Source organism: Juglans microcarpa x Juglans regia, chromosome 6D (assembly GCF_004785595.1).
Source record: "Juglans microcarpa x Juglans regia isolate MS1-56 chromosome 6D, Jm3101_v1.0, whole genome shotgun sequence".
NCBI classification, from domain to species: Eukaryota; Viridiplantae; Streptophyta; class Magnoliopsida; order Fagales; family Juglandaceae; genus Juglans; species Juglans microcarpa x Juglans regia.
The window spans coordinates 9,044,371-9,061,962 of record NC_054604.1 but is presented as its reverse complement, the minus strand read 5'-3'; the positions used below and the strand labels follow the sequence as shown (position 1 = coordinate 9,061,962).

General features: G+C 34.3%; 2 protein-coding genes across 2 annotated transcripts; one reads left to right on the top strand and one right to left on the bottom strand.

Moving 5' to 3' along the window:
• Positions 1-176: 176 nt before the first annotated feature.
• LOC121234367 lies at positions 177-1,155 on the bottom strand. Its single transcript, XM_041130288.1, has 2 exons — positions 901-1,155; positions 177-643 (listed from the first exon to the last, which is right to left on the bottom strand). The coding sequence occupies exons 1-2, from the start codon at positions 1,069-1,071 to the stop codon at positions 248-250; spliced, it is 567 nt and encodes a 188-aa protein (XP_040986222.1). The 5' UTR covers positions 1,072-1,155; the 3' UTR covers positions 177-247.
• Positions 1,156-3,307: 2,152 nt separating this feature from the next.
• Positions 3,308-6,584, top strand: LOC121235870 (mitochondrial import receptor subunit TOM5 homolog). Its single transcript, XM_041132302.1, has 2 exons — positions 3,308-3,523; positions 6,369-6,584. Exons 1-2 carry the CDS (start codon positions 3,437-3,439, stop codon positions 6,444-6,446), a joined length of 165 nt encoding a protein of 54 aa, XP_040988236.1. The 5' UTR covers positions 3,308-3,436; the 3' UTR covers positions 6,447-6,584.
• Positions 6,585-17,592: the final 11,008 nt, after the last annotated feature.

The window sequence follows — 17,592 nt, the reverse complement described above, 5'->3', positions numbered from 1 at the left end:
TGTCATGATGTGGCTTTTTGAGCATCGCTAAGACGCTGCTCCTTCCCTTTCCCTCTTCCCTTTCAGCTCATAGAAATGATGTCCGGAAATTCAAAGGTTAAGTAAGTTGATAAAATCATCTTTCCGGCAAGTTGCGGCAGGACCTTGGATATGGAGTCAGTATGGAGGTAAAGCAATGCTGCTAAATGGAAAAAGAAATTGATTGAAAGCCATAAAGGGCATTGACACATTGTTGGAACTGCCATATTCAGTTTGATTTCTGCAAGTTGGATACAAAATTTGATGTGGCAAGAGCCGCAGACCCACCAAGTATTGAGAGTAAAGCAACCACAACTTGCAATGCTATCTGCCAGGGGTAGTCCTCGGGGACAAGGTAAACACACGAGGGACCTGAAAGCAGCAGAACTAAGCTGAGGCTCAACAAAGCCCCCGGGGTTCCCGGATCTGTTGCTGCAGAAAGGACTCCTATTTCCTCTGCCTTGGAGAGAAGTCCCAGTTTCTCTATAGTCGACAAAGAGAGCCCCAACTTTTCGGCTGCCGATAGCAGGCCAGCTTTCTCTGCTTTAGTTAGTAGTTTCAGCTGCTCCACTCTTGTCAGTAGCTTTATCGGCGATGAAGTCGTTAAGGAGCTGCTCCGAGGGCCCTGCTCTCCAAGAGAGAAAACAGCTGAATTCTCCATTATCATATAAAATCTGATAAGGAGTAGTCATTTGACAACATAATCTATAAAATTGGTAACAATTGAACAACTATATATCCATCATTAACATATGGAGAGCTATGCACTTCTGTCAAATTTCAGGAAGATAGCTGCAAATTCGGGACCCATGAAAGATGTCTGTCTCTTTCGAACATGCTTAGCCAAGCAGAACATTATAAACTTTGGGGGGAAGCACTGACCTTTCTAGAGCTAACAGTTTTGGTAGCAGATGGCAGAGGTTTCTGGGCAGCCATGGATCGAATGAAAAGGGGTGTAAAAGCAGCAGAGTTGTTTGTTCTTGCGTTCCTTCTCCTTGTACAATTGTTAATAGCTGGGACTGCCCTGCTGCTGCTGCTGCTACAAATTGTCATGGCTTCCGTTTTCTCCTTCGTGTGGAACTTCTAAGCTGGTGGTGATGACTGATGGGGGCTGGGTTTACTCTTGAATGAATGAATGAATGATGGACAAAGAAAGTCATGGATTGGTTTTGGGGTTGCAATGTCCACGTGGCAGTGCATGAATGGGTACTGATATTGCTCTACCCCACACTCATCATTACTTTGGAAAGAGACTATTATTTAGATTTGTGTTTGGGAAAAATGATCGGTCAGAACATTAACATTGACTTCATTAAAGTTATCTTTAAAATTTAATAAAAAGTACATAATTTCTATAAATCTAAAACTTTCATAGCCATAACTCTATATTGAATTAGCTATTGAATTCATCAAAATAATAATATAATATTATTTTTTTAATAAAAATATTTTTATTTTTTTTTATATTTTACAATTACATTAATTATATGTTAATTAATAATTTAATTTGATTCTTACATTATTATTACAAGACGGTTGGAGATTAAACGTGAATAAAAAAGACTTTTGAAGATTAAAAGTGAATAAAAAATAGATTTGATGAGTGAAAAGTAACCCTTTGAAATTTGAAGAAACCTATCCATTTACTGTAACTCAAAGTTTCACACTTATATTTTTGACTAATCCAATGCAACCCTATTTTGATGAAATTCATCAAATTTTACATTTGGCTAGACTTTTGATGAAGCCAATACCAATACTCTTAGTTTTTATTTTATTTTTTTTTAATTTAACTGCTTGAATGAAAATGCTGATGTAATAATTATTTTTTTATATTCGAAAACAAAAAAACTTTAAATAGAAAATAAACAAAAAACTAATATCGTAAACTTAAACAATTCTACCAAAGTTTTAAAAAAAATTACTGTAGTTATGAGAAATAATTAAAAACTAAATGAACTGAAAACTTCAATAAATAAGGATACACATATAATCTTATAGTCTTTATTTAAAATAAAGTTGTGCAGTCAAATAAAATAAGTACCTAATGGAAAGTGCTATATTTCCATCCAGACGAGGTGGTTCGGGAGTAATGTTGTGTACATGTCTTAAATATGAAAGTTTCATACAAGGTTTTTTTTTTTTTTTTTTTTTTTTAAATATTTTTAAATTTATTTATTTATTTATAACAAATGGGTTCTACTAGTAATTTTTTGTAGTGAGGTTCATTTTTTTACAAAAATTTATATAAAATTTATTTATTTAGTACTTGTATAAATTATTTCTCGATGACTCGTTGGTCACGCCTAATACAAGTGAAGTGGTTGGGCCTGGGGCCACTCCCACGCTCACAATATCCGCCCTGAGAAAGTATTTATTTTAAATTATTTTATTGAAGTATTTTTTACTTTTTTTTTTTTTTTCCTTACTCTATTTTTCGCAATCTTTTGAATTTGTATTTTTCTGAATTTAGTCTATTTCTTTTTGGTTTTAGGTTATTAAGTTTTTATTTTGTTTGTAGTTATTTAGGTTTTATTTAATGATTTTTTTTTAAAAAAAATTTTAATCTTTTTATAAATTTAGGTTATCAAGTATTTTATTTATCTTTTAGTTTTTTTTTTATAAAAAGAAAAATTATAAGAATACTTCGTGATTCATTTGATTTTGCTGATTTTAGTTATATTAGTTATATATTCAATTTTCTAATATTTTTTCAATAGTTCTACAGACTATTTTCTAACATTTTTAAAATTTATTTTTTATTTATTTTTAGGTTTTTATTTTTACAATTCATCTCATTTAATAATTATAATATTTTTAAATTCTCATATAAAATAAAATAAATAATTTAATTTTTTTAAATTTTAAAATAAAAATAATATTAAAAAATAATATTATAATAATATTTTATTTAATTACCTCATCTCATTTATAAAAATAATTTAGAAAATAATTCACTCCTAAACAGTAAACACCATTATTGTATTTTTTCCAAAAGAAAAAAGTATACAAAATAGTTCACAAAGTACAGTTTAGATTATGGATGAGTTTGGATGTTGAAGCGAGTTGAGTTGAGTTGAGTTGAGATGATAAAATATTGTTAAAATATTATTTTTTAATATTATTATTATTTTAAAATTTAAAAAATTTAAATTATTTATTATATTTTATATTAGAATTTAAAAAAATTATAATGATGAGTTAAGATAAGTTGAGAATAATTTATGATCCAAACGAAGCCTACGTATATTTTGTCTACAGTTCCTCTTTCAAATGGTAATTTCACATTTCCAGCACCCTTAAGCTACAAAGAGAAATCCCTCGCTCTTTTCATCTCGCGTTGTAAAGGCATAAACCCTCGCGCGCGCTCTCTCTCTCGTCTAAAACTCAGAACCCAAAAACCCTAACCCTAAACTCAATGGCGGACTCTGTAGTTTCGGTTGAGAAGCTGAAAGCTTTCGTGCATTCTCAGTACTATGATGAGGAGAAGTGGGCCCTCAACTCGGTACTTCTCTCCGAAATTCCTCCTCCTCTTCCGACTTGATGTATTATATGTTTTTGGTATCTTGGATTCTTTTAGTAATCATGAACCAGAGTGAAATAGTATTATATTTCTGATGATTGGCATGCCATTTTTTAAGTTTTTCTCTTGATGTTGATGTAAGCTCTTTTTTTTTTTTTTCCTAAAAGATTTGTGCTATTATTTTCCTATTATTTTTTATGTTTCTCTCCGAAGTTAGGTGACAGCAACCAAAAAATTCAAAATTTTGTGCTGTAAAGAGTTGTTTTACCAGGCCTGGTTCAAGAAAGTGAAAGCAATTAGTTTACTTTGATTTTATACATCCATTCCATAGTTTTTTGTTTGGGTCTTAGGTTCAATTAGTTTTAGTGGAAATTCTTCTTGAATATAAGTTAATATGACTTATCAAAAAAAAAAAAAAAAAAAAAAGACTTTAGACGCTAAACTTTTTCCTCAAAAGCTAATTGAATAGTACTCCCTTCTTGAAGCCGAACTTGATGCCCTTTTGTTTGTAAAACTATTTGTGGAATCATATTCTGGAATTCTTCCCTGTTAAATAAACAGAGTCTACGGACTGTTTGGTCACATATTTCATTATCATAGCAATGTAGAGCAATGCTCGAGTTTTTATCTTTCAAGAGCAGTTTGACTATGAATTTCTGGTTGATTCTTTTTATTTCTCTGTAAACTTGGCTATTTTCCTTATTTTCATCCTTTGTCACAGTGATTTATGTTTATGGAGTAAAAAGGCAAAGAAGTGAGAGGACAGACTAACTAGTGAGTTGTCTATTAGTTTGAGTTCATGCCCAGGACAAGTCTCAATGACTTGTTGAAAATTTAGGATTATCTTTTAAGAGTGGCATTTTGACAATGGAAGTAATTATGACATAATGAAGAAGCAATAAAATATGACGTTATAAGGATTGAAGGTCGGCTGTGTGGTGTGTGTTGTAGTTTGTGGCAGTTTGACCTTTGTTGACCTAACAAATTATTATCTTTTACAAGGTTGGCATTATTTCCATAGAACCTTAGATCTTTTTAGTTAGATGTTTCAACTAGTTCACTCATTCAATCTTCAGTGGGTTCCTCATTCCTGCACATTGTCCAGTGATGTGTTGAAAACTTTGCTTTATACTTTGCTTTCTTAAGAACCTAGGTTTGTTCCAGGCCTTCAACGAAGCATAATGAAGTTCGGTTTCATGTTTATGAGATGAAGTGCATGCAGATTCACCAAAGTAGCGGGGATAAGTGGTGCAACTGACAAGTAATAGTAATGCTTCTTAAACACTATGGGAGGGAGGATGGATGGACGCAGGGATCTTTGAGAAATTTTAGTGAGTGTAGAGTAGATAATTTGCTTAAAGGTCGGAAATTTGTTACGGGAAACTTCTCTGGAAACTAATAGTTCTAAAAGTTACTCATTCTAGAGGCATTGTTCATGAGCCTACTTGGGAGAAAACTATTGTTGGACTTGGGAGAACTGGTGGAAACTGAAGAGTCGGGGAGCTAGAGGTGCCTTTTACATAATGATGTTTAGATGGGATCTTACCTCTACAAAATAAAATAATATAGAATAGTATCGATGGGAGCAGAAATTTGCCAACTAATACCTGCCATCGCCATTCAAAAAGGTTGATTTTGAATCCTCCGTTTAGTTAGACATGGACTGGACTGTTTGATCTAAGAAATGGGGGATGGATGCAATTTTTTTTTTTTTTTTTTATAACCAGAATGGGGAGATGTGCATTGAAAGAAATCTGTTGATTTGGTTTGCCACTGGTGTTTGTGGGGGAGGGTGAGCTGACAACGTGATGAAATCAATTTATAGGGAAAGAAGAGAGATTAAGTGAAGAGGCTGGGGTGATGATGACGAGGGCGAAGGAATAGACAATGTTGTGGGAGTTTGTAGTAGTGGACCGAAAAAAAAAGAACCCCAACAAATGGTTGTGATGGTGTTATGTGCGTGTATTTTCATGGAGCGGGAGATTTTCATTCCCTGTACTTATCAAAAAAATAAAATAAAATAAAATTTATTCCCTGTGGTTTATCCTTTCTAGTATTTTTTTCCTGTAGTGCAGAAATTGGGAAGAAAGAATGTGGGTTTCCGTTTTTCTCCTACCCATATCGAATAGAACACGCTGAGCTACCTTCTTAATGTAAAACCTGCTTTATTTAAGCCAGGAAAATTGAAACCACATGCCATAGCTCAAATCTGTAGTCTTTTCGACAGGAGAAGTTGACAGTTGAATCCAATTTTCCATTATATATATGTATGACAGATGTTACATGTAGCCCAAAAACATGATGTAGACTCAAATCTTCATTTTTGTTGAAAACATCCCCCAAGTCTGGTGTTTATTCAAAGTGAACTTCTGAGATGACATGGCACTCCGCCCTAAAGGGGAGTGAGGTTGGTTGCCCATCACACAGCTTACTAACTCTGCCTGGGGTGGGGTTACCTATTATTCATCGGCAGTATGCTGGGGGGAATTAGCTCATATTTTTCCCCCAATAGGAATGGTAATGGTATATCATTACCCCTTTGTGGAAATGGTTTTCCCTCCATTCGAGGGATTGAAAGTTCCAAGTGAATGGGCAGGAGTTTCACGATATGCATGCCCTGAATTTGGGAATTAATCCCACTGCCATTTCCCTGCAAAATTAAAATGCCCGTAATACTTGTTTTGTTTAGCAAAGTATCATTTTATGCGCATATGTTGAACACATTGGCTATCTACTTTATAAGATACTGTTAAATAATGAAGAATCGATTTTCCTTATTCTTCATCTCTTTTTTTTCTCTCTTTTGTTTCTCTTTTTATCTCTGCAGAAATTGCTGCGTGCTGTTGGGCTTTTTGCAGGATCAATTTTCCTGATGCGGAACTATGGTGATCTTATGGCAATATGAGGGCGTATGTAGGGCTGATAGCAAGCTCATATTTTCTGATGAACTAAGTTGTTGGCGGTTCTTTTATTAGTACTTAATACCTTTTGACTGGAGAGTCGTTTCAATTGAACAATAATAAGCTTCCCTGTTTTGCAGTTATGCCGATGATCAGTTTTTATGTCAGTGTAGTTTAGAGATTAATTTGTTTGGCTTGAAAATGATAACATGAGTGAAACTGATCACACTGGTGGATACACAAACGTGCTAAAGATGATCACAATATTTGCTAGTTCCATATAGATTACTTTCCATAATCGCGTTGAGCTTTGTGGAATGTCACTTGGAGAAATATTGAACTTTTACACCCATTAACTGCGTCTGTCGAGGTGAGAATCATGACTGGCTCTGCCAAGTTAAATTTCCACTCCCTTTGCTTAGGCCATGTCAGCCATTTTTATCTTTAGGGGTGGGCACCCGGCCACATACTTGGAGTCAAAATCCAAGATTCCTACAACAACTCTGATTGCCACTTTGCCAGATGTTGGATTTGGACTAAAGACATAAGGTCCCGTTCGGATATTGAGATGGGTTGAGTTCTTTATGAATACTAGTGAGTTGAGATGATGGAATGAATTTTGTGGAGTCTATTTAAAATGAGTTTAGATGTATTTGGATGTTAAGATGAGTTTAGATGTATTAATGAAAAATTAAAAAAGGTTGTGAGTACTGCATGTAAAAAAGTGTTGAGTTAAAAAATATTGTGGGTATCATGTGTAAAGAGATTTTGAGTAGAGATGAGTTTTATGATTTGAGAATTGTGTCTGTGGATGTTAGATTCAACTTAAAATTAAATTGAACTGAGTTGATCTCAGTTCAGTTGGACTTCCAAACGGGGCATTTATAAAATGAATAAAATTAAGAGTAAGACAAATACTCCAAACATGAGAGAATAAGCAGTGACAAATTTCACAATGAAAAACGAAAAAGAAAATTTTTTTTACGACTCTATTAGTAAATAGAGGGTAGTTTTGTAAATTTGCAATTTTTTTTTTTTTTTTTTTTAAAGTGATGTGATTATATCAAAATAAGTTGTAATAGAGTAATAGGTATATTATTATTAAAAAGAAATTATTACAGTAAATCAATCTGAAAGATCACAAGTCATTACTCTTTTAGGATGGAGGTGAATCTCGAGTCCTAGAATTAGGTTAGGGTTTCAAACCTTCTGAATTGTGTGAAATAAGTGAACACGATGGAGGCTTTACTATTAGCCTTTGGCCCTTTCCTTTACATCTAATTAGCCTTAGGCCCTGGTTATTCTCTGTTGACGTTGAACACTCTTTCTTGAAGAAACGGGCCCATGATAAAGTAATGACGTTATTAATACTTTATTATATTTTGACATAAGATTATATAAAAATTATAGATATGATTAAGCTTAAAAGTTATAGTGATTTAATCTTAGAAATGTAATATTGTAAAATTATAATACTGTAAAATTCATAGTATTGATTATACCGCAATATGAGTATGTTAGTAAGCTAATAGTTAAATCATGGTTTATAATATGAAAACATCATGAATAAAATAATAAGCTTATAAGCTATAATGTTATTAAATCATGACTAGGGGTGTAATCCGGTTGGTCTGGACCGGAGAAACCGACCGGACCAACAGGTCGGAAAAAACGCATGGTCCGGTCCGGTCTAATAAATAGAAAAATTTTGGTCTTCGGTCCGGTCCCGGGGTGGAGATTTCTCGGACCGATCGAATAAAAAAAAATATTATATATATATTATTTATATAATAATTGTACAATTAATAATATAAAATTTTAAATATGTTATTAATACTTGTTAATATTCTATAAATTTAACAATATTTTATATATATCTTTATCTAACCTATCACTATTAACAATATAAAATTTTAAATATGTTATTAACACTTGTTAATATTCTATGATTTAACTAATATATAATATCAATTAGTTAATTATATAGTAATTATATAAATTAATAATGTAATTTTCATCTAATTTATTATCATTGACCATATAAAATATTTTTTTTATTGAGTTTGTTACATAATCCACATTAATAAATCACTTAATTTAATTTAGTATTTTCAATAAATTTTTTTTATTAATTGATTTAAAAAAAAAATTAGGCTGGACCGATTGGACCGATCAGGTTCCTATGGATATTCGGTTCGGTCCGGTCAGGTCCGGCGATGGATTGAAAATATTCGATCCATCGCCGGACCGGACCGGACCGACTGGATTACACCCCTAATCATGACAAAGGTGCAAATCTATATGCTATAATTGGAACATGCATGGATGGTTGTAGATCCCATTAATTATATACAGTTAATAAGTAATTTATAAGCATATCAATAATTTTGTAATAATTTTCTTAATTAATTTTTTAATAATCATTGTTTATTTCTTACGGGTGTTTTGTTATTTCTCATTTAATTTCATTTAAAATTTTAAATGACTCTTTATTATGCACAAAAAGACCCTTTTGTTCTAATTCCCAAAATGCTTTTCACTTTTTACTTCTAAAAATAAATGACAATAAATTTAAAAGAGAGTTTTGAAATTCATAGAATTTTAAAGATTAAACACTTTTCTTTCTCTTGCATGTCTAGCATTTTGTCTTTTTCAGTAGTTGAGCCACATTTTCCTAATTTCATTTGTTAAATCATCATAAATTTAAATTAGCTTAATTAAAAAGTTATGAAAATTTAAAGGTCAAACATTCCGTCTTCTTTCGTCGGTAAAAACTCAATCTTCTTTCATTTATATATATTTCATTAAAGAAGTTCATATTAAACAACTTCATATATATATAATTAGGTTCTAAACAAATTTAAACATAGAATAGAATTAATCATTTTCTACCCCATTGTGCGAGTGATGACTAGTATGAATGCATAGTGAAAGGAACATTAGGAATAGAATAAGGCTTCTCCACACGTGCACCATTTACATGACATAATGATTAATTATATTGCATTTAAAAAAAAAAGAAATTTTATTTGCATTCCCCACTTGAAGATTGTATATACAGGCTATTTATTAAATGAAAAAAAGTATTATTATAGGCTGGGATATTTTTGTAATTCAAAAAATTTTTAAAAATAAAATTGCCTAGACTTGCATTACAATTCCCAAATGGGAACTGTACATAGCATTGCTCTAAAAAAAAAAAAAATCTGCATATCATCCCAACCTACTCGGTCATACACCAATATGCGATTTGTTATTTTTGTCATTCTATTTAAACACAAACATACGTATTAGTGTAAACATTTCTTTGGATTTTTTGCAGTTTGTATCATGTGTGTGTGTGTGGTTTTCTGCAGCTTGTAAGATTAAGATTCATATATGGCTAAAAAGGAATAAAGGAAAATTTGAACACAACATTGGGAGTGGGGGGATTGCTATCTTGTCTGTATATATACTTGATCTCTTCTCTTTCTGATTTTATTAATTTTTTAAAATGAATTTTCGCATTCATGTACAGTACTTGCAATATTGTCCTAGAAAATGAGAAATTACGAGGGAATTCTATTGGGGAGATTTCAAACAAACAAAAATGATCCAGAAGTCTCTCCTCGATCCTCGAGCTTTCATCTCTCGCTTATATATATAAAGATGAATCTTGTAGTGTTAGCATAGTACAGAACCTGATTCAGTAGTGTTAGCATAGTACAGAACCTTTCTTATACTCAATACATTCAATACCTTTTCCTCTGGCGGCCTCCATTCTCTCATGCATACATTTTTCATACCTTAGTACTCATGCAGTACCTTATAAATTTTATCCTCCAGAAAAACACATGTGAGATACAAATCCTTCCCTCTGTATATATGTAGTTTTTATATATTGAAGATATTCCTCTCTTATACATATATGTATATATATACTCTACAATCGCATTCAATCAGTTCCTCCCACAAGTTTCACTTGTTTCTTCAAGTCTCCATCTACTTCAGGTTTCAGGCCGTGCGTAGGGTTTAACTTCAGTTTGAAAGATCAATTATTCTTCACAATATTTTTGAAGTACGTAAGCTTCTCCGTGCTATTCTTTAGTTTTCCCATTCCTTGTTTTTTCTTAATTTCTTTTTCCCCAGTACTATAGATGATAGTCTCTAGATTTCTTAATCAATCTACTACACCTACACAAACACACACACATATATATATATATATATATATATGTATGTATGTATGTTTGTGTGTGTGTGTGTGGCTATAAAGGAACAAAGGAAAAAGGCTTTAACACAACATTGGGAGTAGGGCCGGGATTATTACGTTAATGTCTGTATATATACTTCTCTTCTCTTTCTGATTTTATTAATTTTTTTAAAAATACTTCATGTTCATTTACACTTGCAATGCTCTAGAAAATGAGAAATCAAAAGGGAAGGAAGGTTGCTATTCGGGAAACTTCAAACAAAAATGATAGAGATGTCTCTCCTCCTCCATGCCACTTCCATCCTTGTGTTAAGGAAAAAGAGAGATGCAACGTGGGAAACATCAAATGCTGATGATGATCGTGAAGTTTCTCCCCCGCCAGGCTTCCCTTTTCGTCATCAGAAAGAGAATATTGCTACTTGGAAAACTTCTAATAAAGATGATCGTGAAGTCTCTCTTCCTTCTAGTTTTTGATCTCCCTGTGATAAGGGAAACAGAGTGGTAACCACTTGGGATAATAATGATGATGATCGTGATGTCTCTCCCCCACCAGGCTTCCCTTCCTGTCATAAGAGAGAGAGTTACCACTAGGAAAGCTTCTAGTGAAGATGATCGTGAAGTCTCTCCCCCTCCTGGCTTCCCTTCCCATCATAAGGGAAAGAGAGTTACCACTTGGGAAACTTTATATACTGATGATGGTCGTGACTCGTGAAGTCTCTCCCCCTCCAGGTTTCCCTCCTGATCACAAGGGAAAGAGAGTAGTTGACACTAGGAAAACTTCAAATATTGATGATGATCATGAAATCTCTCCCCCTCTAGACTTCCCTCCCCATCACAAGGGAAAGAGAGTTGATACTTGGGAAACTTCTAAGAAAGATGATCGTGAAGTATCTCCGGCTCCAGGTTTTCCTCCTCATAAAAAGCCTCATTCAATGACTGAAATGGAAATATCAGAAGGTGTGGAATAATGTAGAAAGTAACAATAAATTTCACTCCATTGGTGGAGAGAAAACTAAATGTAAGTGCTCTCGTTTTGTATTAACGCATGCTTAAAATGTCATTACTAGTTAACTAACTACTATGTTAGTAATATTCTTCTATCCTTTTTCCCAGCATGTTGTATTTGACAATTGACATACTGATAAACCTTTGCTTTGAGATGAATCTTCAACTTAAGTTTCGGTTGGATAATTAATGTCTTCAGTACTTCAGTGCATATCTCTCATAAATCTAGGTCTAAGAATATATATATGCAACCATTAGTTATAGCAAGATTTAGCTTTAGCTAAGTGTTTTTATCCCGACCCACATCCAAGTTTAATTAATTAAGTGGAAGACAAACATAGAATAGCAAGAATAGGTTTAAACTTAGATAATAATAGTTGCTCATTATAAAAAGGAAATATGAGAAATAATTTAATTGGGGAATATCTTCGTTGCTTTAGCACAGAAGTGAACAAACACATGGCATCTGACGTGCAACGACTTAAAAAATGATGGGAAAACACAAATGCGGCGATTTTAAGTACTTTTTGTGACGTAATTGGGTGCTGAAAAAGACCATTTTTCTTGTAGCTAGAGAGTTGCAAACAAAATATAAGAAAATTTGGGCCTATTATATATAAATATGTACATTCATTCTAAGTTTGACAAGAAATAATGTTAAGCGCAAGAAATATTCATTCAAAACTTGAAAAGAAATAACTAAGATAAAAGATAAGTAAATAGATGCTCTAAAGTAAGCATAAAGTACGTTACATAAGCCAAATGATAAAACTAAGGGAAATGATCAATAGGTCATGTCTCAGAATATGAATGACGTGGTATTCCCAACCTATCACAACCTATCATATAATTAAAATGCTCTAAAGTATTATAACTACTATCACACGTGTCAAAATAAAAAAGAATTCTTTGTTGGAATCCGAGCTCGACAACAAAAGAAACCAAAAAGTTTGTTAGGGTTTCGGTTTATTAATTTATCATATACCATTTTTTTGTTATATCTTAGCTATCACATGTAAAAGAGTTCTTTTGAAGAATATGAGTCTAAAAAGGAATAGACAATACACTTGTTTTAGGTTTTTGTCACTTTAGTTGATCATTTTATTTGTCATTCATCTTTTTTCAATAAAAAAAATTCCCAAGTCATTTACCATTCTATTATTGCAAAAATTCATTGTTCTATGATGTTATAATATGACTATCAGCTTCCGTTTTGGTTTGAAGAAGAAAACCTAAATAGCAATGGCTGTCAACTAGTAGTCCTTGACATGATGAATGTTGCTTAAAATTTCATATTTGAGCCACACCCTAATAATCATGTACGTACTGCATGCATCTGTCTATATATCAAAGGCATGTTATTATTAGCATCACTAAGGCATGCAATTAGATAAAGGTTGGCTAAAGTACTATTGGCTAAAGTTGCCATGCTAAAGCTGATCACTGAGGAGATTCCTTCTTTGAGTAAGGAGGTCCTTCAAATAAAGGAACGAGTGAAACAGTCCTTGGTTGATCTTAAATCTAACTGCTTCAAAGTTGCTTGTTTGTGTAAAGAATACTCTAAGTCTAAGAAGAAACTTAGAACTCTCCAAGCTAAGATAGATGCTGATGTTGCTGCTATAAAGGAGTTTTGGTAATAAAATTGAAGCCCCCAATGCCCGCCATATTGTACTTGTATGTTCGTTGGAGATGAAGAAGAAGGCAATAGTTGAAGTAGAGTCATCTCTTGAAGATATTATGAGCAAAATTCATAAGATTTTTCATAACATAATAGTTGCATTTTCAAGGAGAGAAGAACGGGAGGAGAAGAAAAAGTTACTGTCTGATCTTCGCAACAAAACCCATGCCTTGCTTGTTAGACAGAGTATTCATGAAAATTCCAAGAGTTGCTATACATGGACCTTCCAAAACAAGAACAATAATCAAATCTCTTCCTCAATCTCGAGCAACTATACATGGAAATTCCAAACTAAAAGCAACAACACAATCTCCTCCTCAATCTCATCCTAAATCAACGTGATCTCTCTCTGATTTTCCCTTATACCTCCATTTTTTACATTACCATAGTTACTCTTGTAAAACTGTATACTTTCATATTTAACTTTGTAAAGCTGTATTATGTAAAATGCTAGAGTAATATTTAAATCAAATGAAGTAGAAGAAGAAGGCAAGTTGGCCTCTCGATTTTTCCCATGTCCATTCAGTTTATTTTCTAAGATGGTATCAACCAGCTAAGGCTAACGCCCAACAAAGAAAATCCTACAACTTTGCTTCCGCAACACCATCATCACAAAATCCAATGGCCTCTTCCCTGCAAAATACCCCCCAATTTCTGAAATTGGATGACCCCAATTACCTTACTTGGTGGATCCAATTTTTGGTGTTTTTGAAGAGTCATGACATGGTTGGCCTAGTTGATGGCACCAACCTTGCTCCAGCAAAGACTTTGCCCGATAACTCCCCCAATCCGGAGTATACACGTTGGTCTCAACAAGATAACAACGTTCTCAGTTGGCTCTATGCCTCCATTGTGGAGAAACTTGTCTCCACAGTCCTCAACCTAGAGACCTCGAAACAGGTTTGGGACTCCCTTCAAGCTCGCTTCTTATCCACATCGTGATCCTGAATCACTTTCCTCAAACGGCAACTTCAAACAATTTTCCAAGGTAATTGCTTCTGCCTTTCTTACATTGAAGAGGCCAAGCTTCTTTCCAATCAATTGTCCGTTGCTGGTAAACCTGTGGATGAACAAGATCTCATCACTTATCTCTTGAGTGGGCTCAAGCCACAGTTCATGTCGTTTGTAATTGCCTTTACTTTTGCGACAAGAGACAAAGAGTTTTCTCTGGACAATTTTCAAACTGAGATTCTAAGTTTCGAGACATTAATGGAGGCTTCCTCTACCTTGGTACCTGCCGAGACAAATTTTGCCTTTGCGGCAACACATTCAAAACCAGGACCCCTAAGGAAAAACAAAGGACCTGGCTTCTCATGACAAGCTTGTTCGCCTGCCCTCAGCTCCTATGGGTTCCTCCAACAATAGGCCTGATGCACAACAGTCACTTAACAATCAGCTCATTTGTCAAATCTGTGATAAAAAAGGTCACAAGGCTCTTGATTGCTATAACAGATTTAATTTCTCCTATCAAGGCCGCTTACCACCATTGGATCTTGTTGCTATGGCTGCTGAAGGCAACACCTCTTATGCTTAACAGGTGTGGTATGCGGATAGTGGGGCCAATGCACACATTACCAGTAACACAACAAATCTCACCACCTCGCAGCCTTATGAAGGGGAAGAAACCATCATAGTTGGAAATGGCTCAGGTTTGGTGATATAGAATATGGGTACCACTTCTCTCACTACAAATCATTCCAATTTTACTCTTTCCAATGTTCTTCATTGTCCAAACGCTTCCTCAAACTTAATTTCTATAAATCGTTTTTGCTTGGATAATGATTGATATTTCATACTAATTGGAAATGATTTTTTTGTGAAGGAGAACAACACGGGTCGACTTCTACTCCAAGGGCAAGTTAAGAACGGACTCTTTCCAATTGCAGAAAATAAAAATCATTCCAATAAAATTTCCTGTTTTGCAGCCAACCTCGGTGTGTCTACCACTCTCGACACCCGGCATGTCCTTCAGGAAAATCAAAACAATTAACCTTTAGTGACTCAACTCGCAAATCCTTTAGGCCTTTAGCACTTATTCATTCAGAGGTATAGACATCTCCTATGTATTCGGTTGATGGAGCAAAATATTATGTGCTTTTTATTGATGATTTTTCTCGCTTTACTTGGTTATATCCCATTAAGCTTAAAAATGAAGTCTTTGCAATTTTTAAACAATTCAAGGCCCTCGTGGAAAATGTATTTTCTTGTAAAATTCAACAATTACAAACTGATAACGGTGGCAAATTCACGTCGACCTCTTTTAAATCTCTTTTACATCAAAATGACATATTTCACCGCTTAACATGTCTTCTTACATCTCAACAAAATGAGATCACTGAACGAGAACATCGTCATATTGTTGAAACTGAGTTAACACTTCTAGCTTGGTCTCACCTACGAATATATATTGGGCCGATGCTTTCTTCGCAACTGTTTATCTCACAAATCTACTCCTAGCAAAAGTGTTACATCACTTAACTCCTTTTTACATGCTTCACAAAAAAATTCCCAAATTTTCACATCTAAAATTCTTTGGCTCGGCTTGTTATCCTTTACTCAAACCCTATGAAGACCACAAACTCTCTTTCCATAGTAAAGAGTGTATTTTTATCGGCTATGCTAGTCAACAAAGAGGGTATAGGTGTCTTGATTACAAAACTGGACGTGTGTATGTGTCCTACAATGTTCTCTTCAATGAATCCAAATTTCTTGCAACACGTGCAGTCCTCTCTTCTCCTGCCTCACCAAGCGAAGTTTCCCCAGGTATGTTCACTTCCTTTCCAGTTATTCCTTCTTCGAACCTACCCCCATCTCCCACATTTGAACTCGACCAAAGAGACCAACAAATTCCCAATCCTTCTCACCAAATCGACCAAGACCTTCAAAGCCAAAACCTTTCCCTTGTGCCTAATCCAACCTAGACCCAAAACGAACCAACTGAACTCACACTCCCTGTACCACTGATCCCGTCAGCCACAACCATACCCACCAACACAGACCCAAACCCAAGTCGTGTCACAACTCAATCCATGACTGGGAACTCCAAACCAAAAACTTTTCATGATTTTACAGTGTATTCGACTTGTCATCCTCTGCAGGTACTTGCCATGGTGGTCACCGAAACTAAGCCTTCCACCTACATGCAAGCAGCATCTTCTCCCGAATGGCGTGCTACAATGGGGCATGAGTTTGACGCATTAATGGCCAATGACACTTGGTCCCTCTGTCCCCACCCATCTGGTAAGCATATTGTTCGAAATAAATGGGTTTTTAAGATAAAAAAAGACTCATATGGTAGCATTAAGCGTTATAAAGCGTGTTTAGTTGCAAATGGTTTTGATCAGCAGTATGGAATTGATTATGGCGAAACCTTTTCGCCAGTTGTGAAACACACCACAGTTCAAATGATCCTTACTTTAGCGGTATCATTTAATTGGAAGATCCGTCAATTAGATATTTCAAATGCTTTTCTACATGGGTTCTTAGATGAGGAAGTCTTTATGGAGCAACCCAAAGGGTTTGTTGATGAAAATCACCCAGATTATGTGTGCAGACTACATAAATCATTGTGCGGTCTAAAACAAGCACCATGTGCTTGGTTTAGCCGTCTCTCCCAGTCTCTATTGGAATATGGTTTCATTGAATCTACTACTGATTATTCACTTTTTATTTATGTCATTGAATCTATGAAGTTATATGTATTGATTTACGTTGATGATATTCTAATCACTGGTTCAAGCAAGGCTGCAATTGATTCTTTTATTTCATCCCTCAAGGATTCATTTCTTGTTAAAGATCTGGGTGTGCTAAGTTTTTTCCTATGAGTCCAAGCAGGTCGTGATCGAAATGGGCTACACCTACGGCAAACACATTACATAACAAATCTGCTTTACAGCACCAAAATAGGGGGTGCTAAAATATGGCCAACATGCATAGGCACTACATCACAAAAAACTTTATCCATGCATTTTCCAATTGAAAAAGAAACTAACACTTGCCTATTTACCCTAACATCGCCACAATCATTCAACCATTATATGGTTTAGAGTGTTTCAAGGTAGGTAAATTCAATTTATCAATTAAAATAGTGCTAGCAATATTAGTACAACTCCCCCTATCAATGATCATACTACATACCTTATTGTTGATGTGGCATCTAGTATGGAAAATATTTTCTCTCTACTACTCTGTATCATCCACCTTGATTTGTGTATTGAGAGCACGTCTGGCAACAAGAGATTTACCTGTCACGGGGTACTCCACTCCATCATCATCA

What these genes read in the sequence shown, in the direction of transcription:
- LOC121234367 (XM_041130288.1), bottom strand. Translation starts at nt 1,071, where the DNA reads ATGACAATTTGTAGCAGCAGCAGCAGCAGGGCAGTCCCAGCTATTAAC. An exon ending in AAACTGTTAGCTCTAGAAAG is followed by an intron (nt 644 to 900) that starts GTCAGTGCTTCC and finishes CTTGGAGAGCAG; the next exon opens with GGCCCTCGGAGCAGCTCCTT.
- LOC121235870 (XM_041132302.1), top strand. Translation starts at nt 3,437, where the DNA reads ATGGCGGACTCTGTAGTTTCGGTTGAGAAGCTGAAAGCTTTCGTGCAT. An exon ending in AGAAGTGGGCCCTCAACTCG is followed by an intron (nt 3,524 to 6,368) that starts GTACTTCTCTCC and finishes TTATCTCTGCAG; the next exon opens with AAATTGCTGCGTGCTGTTGG.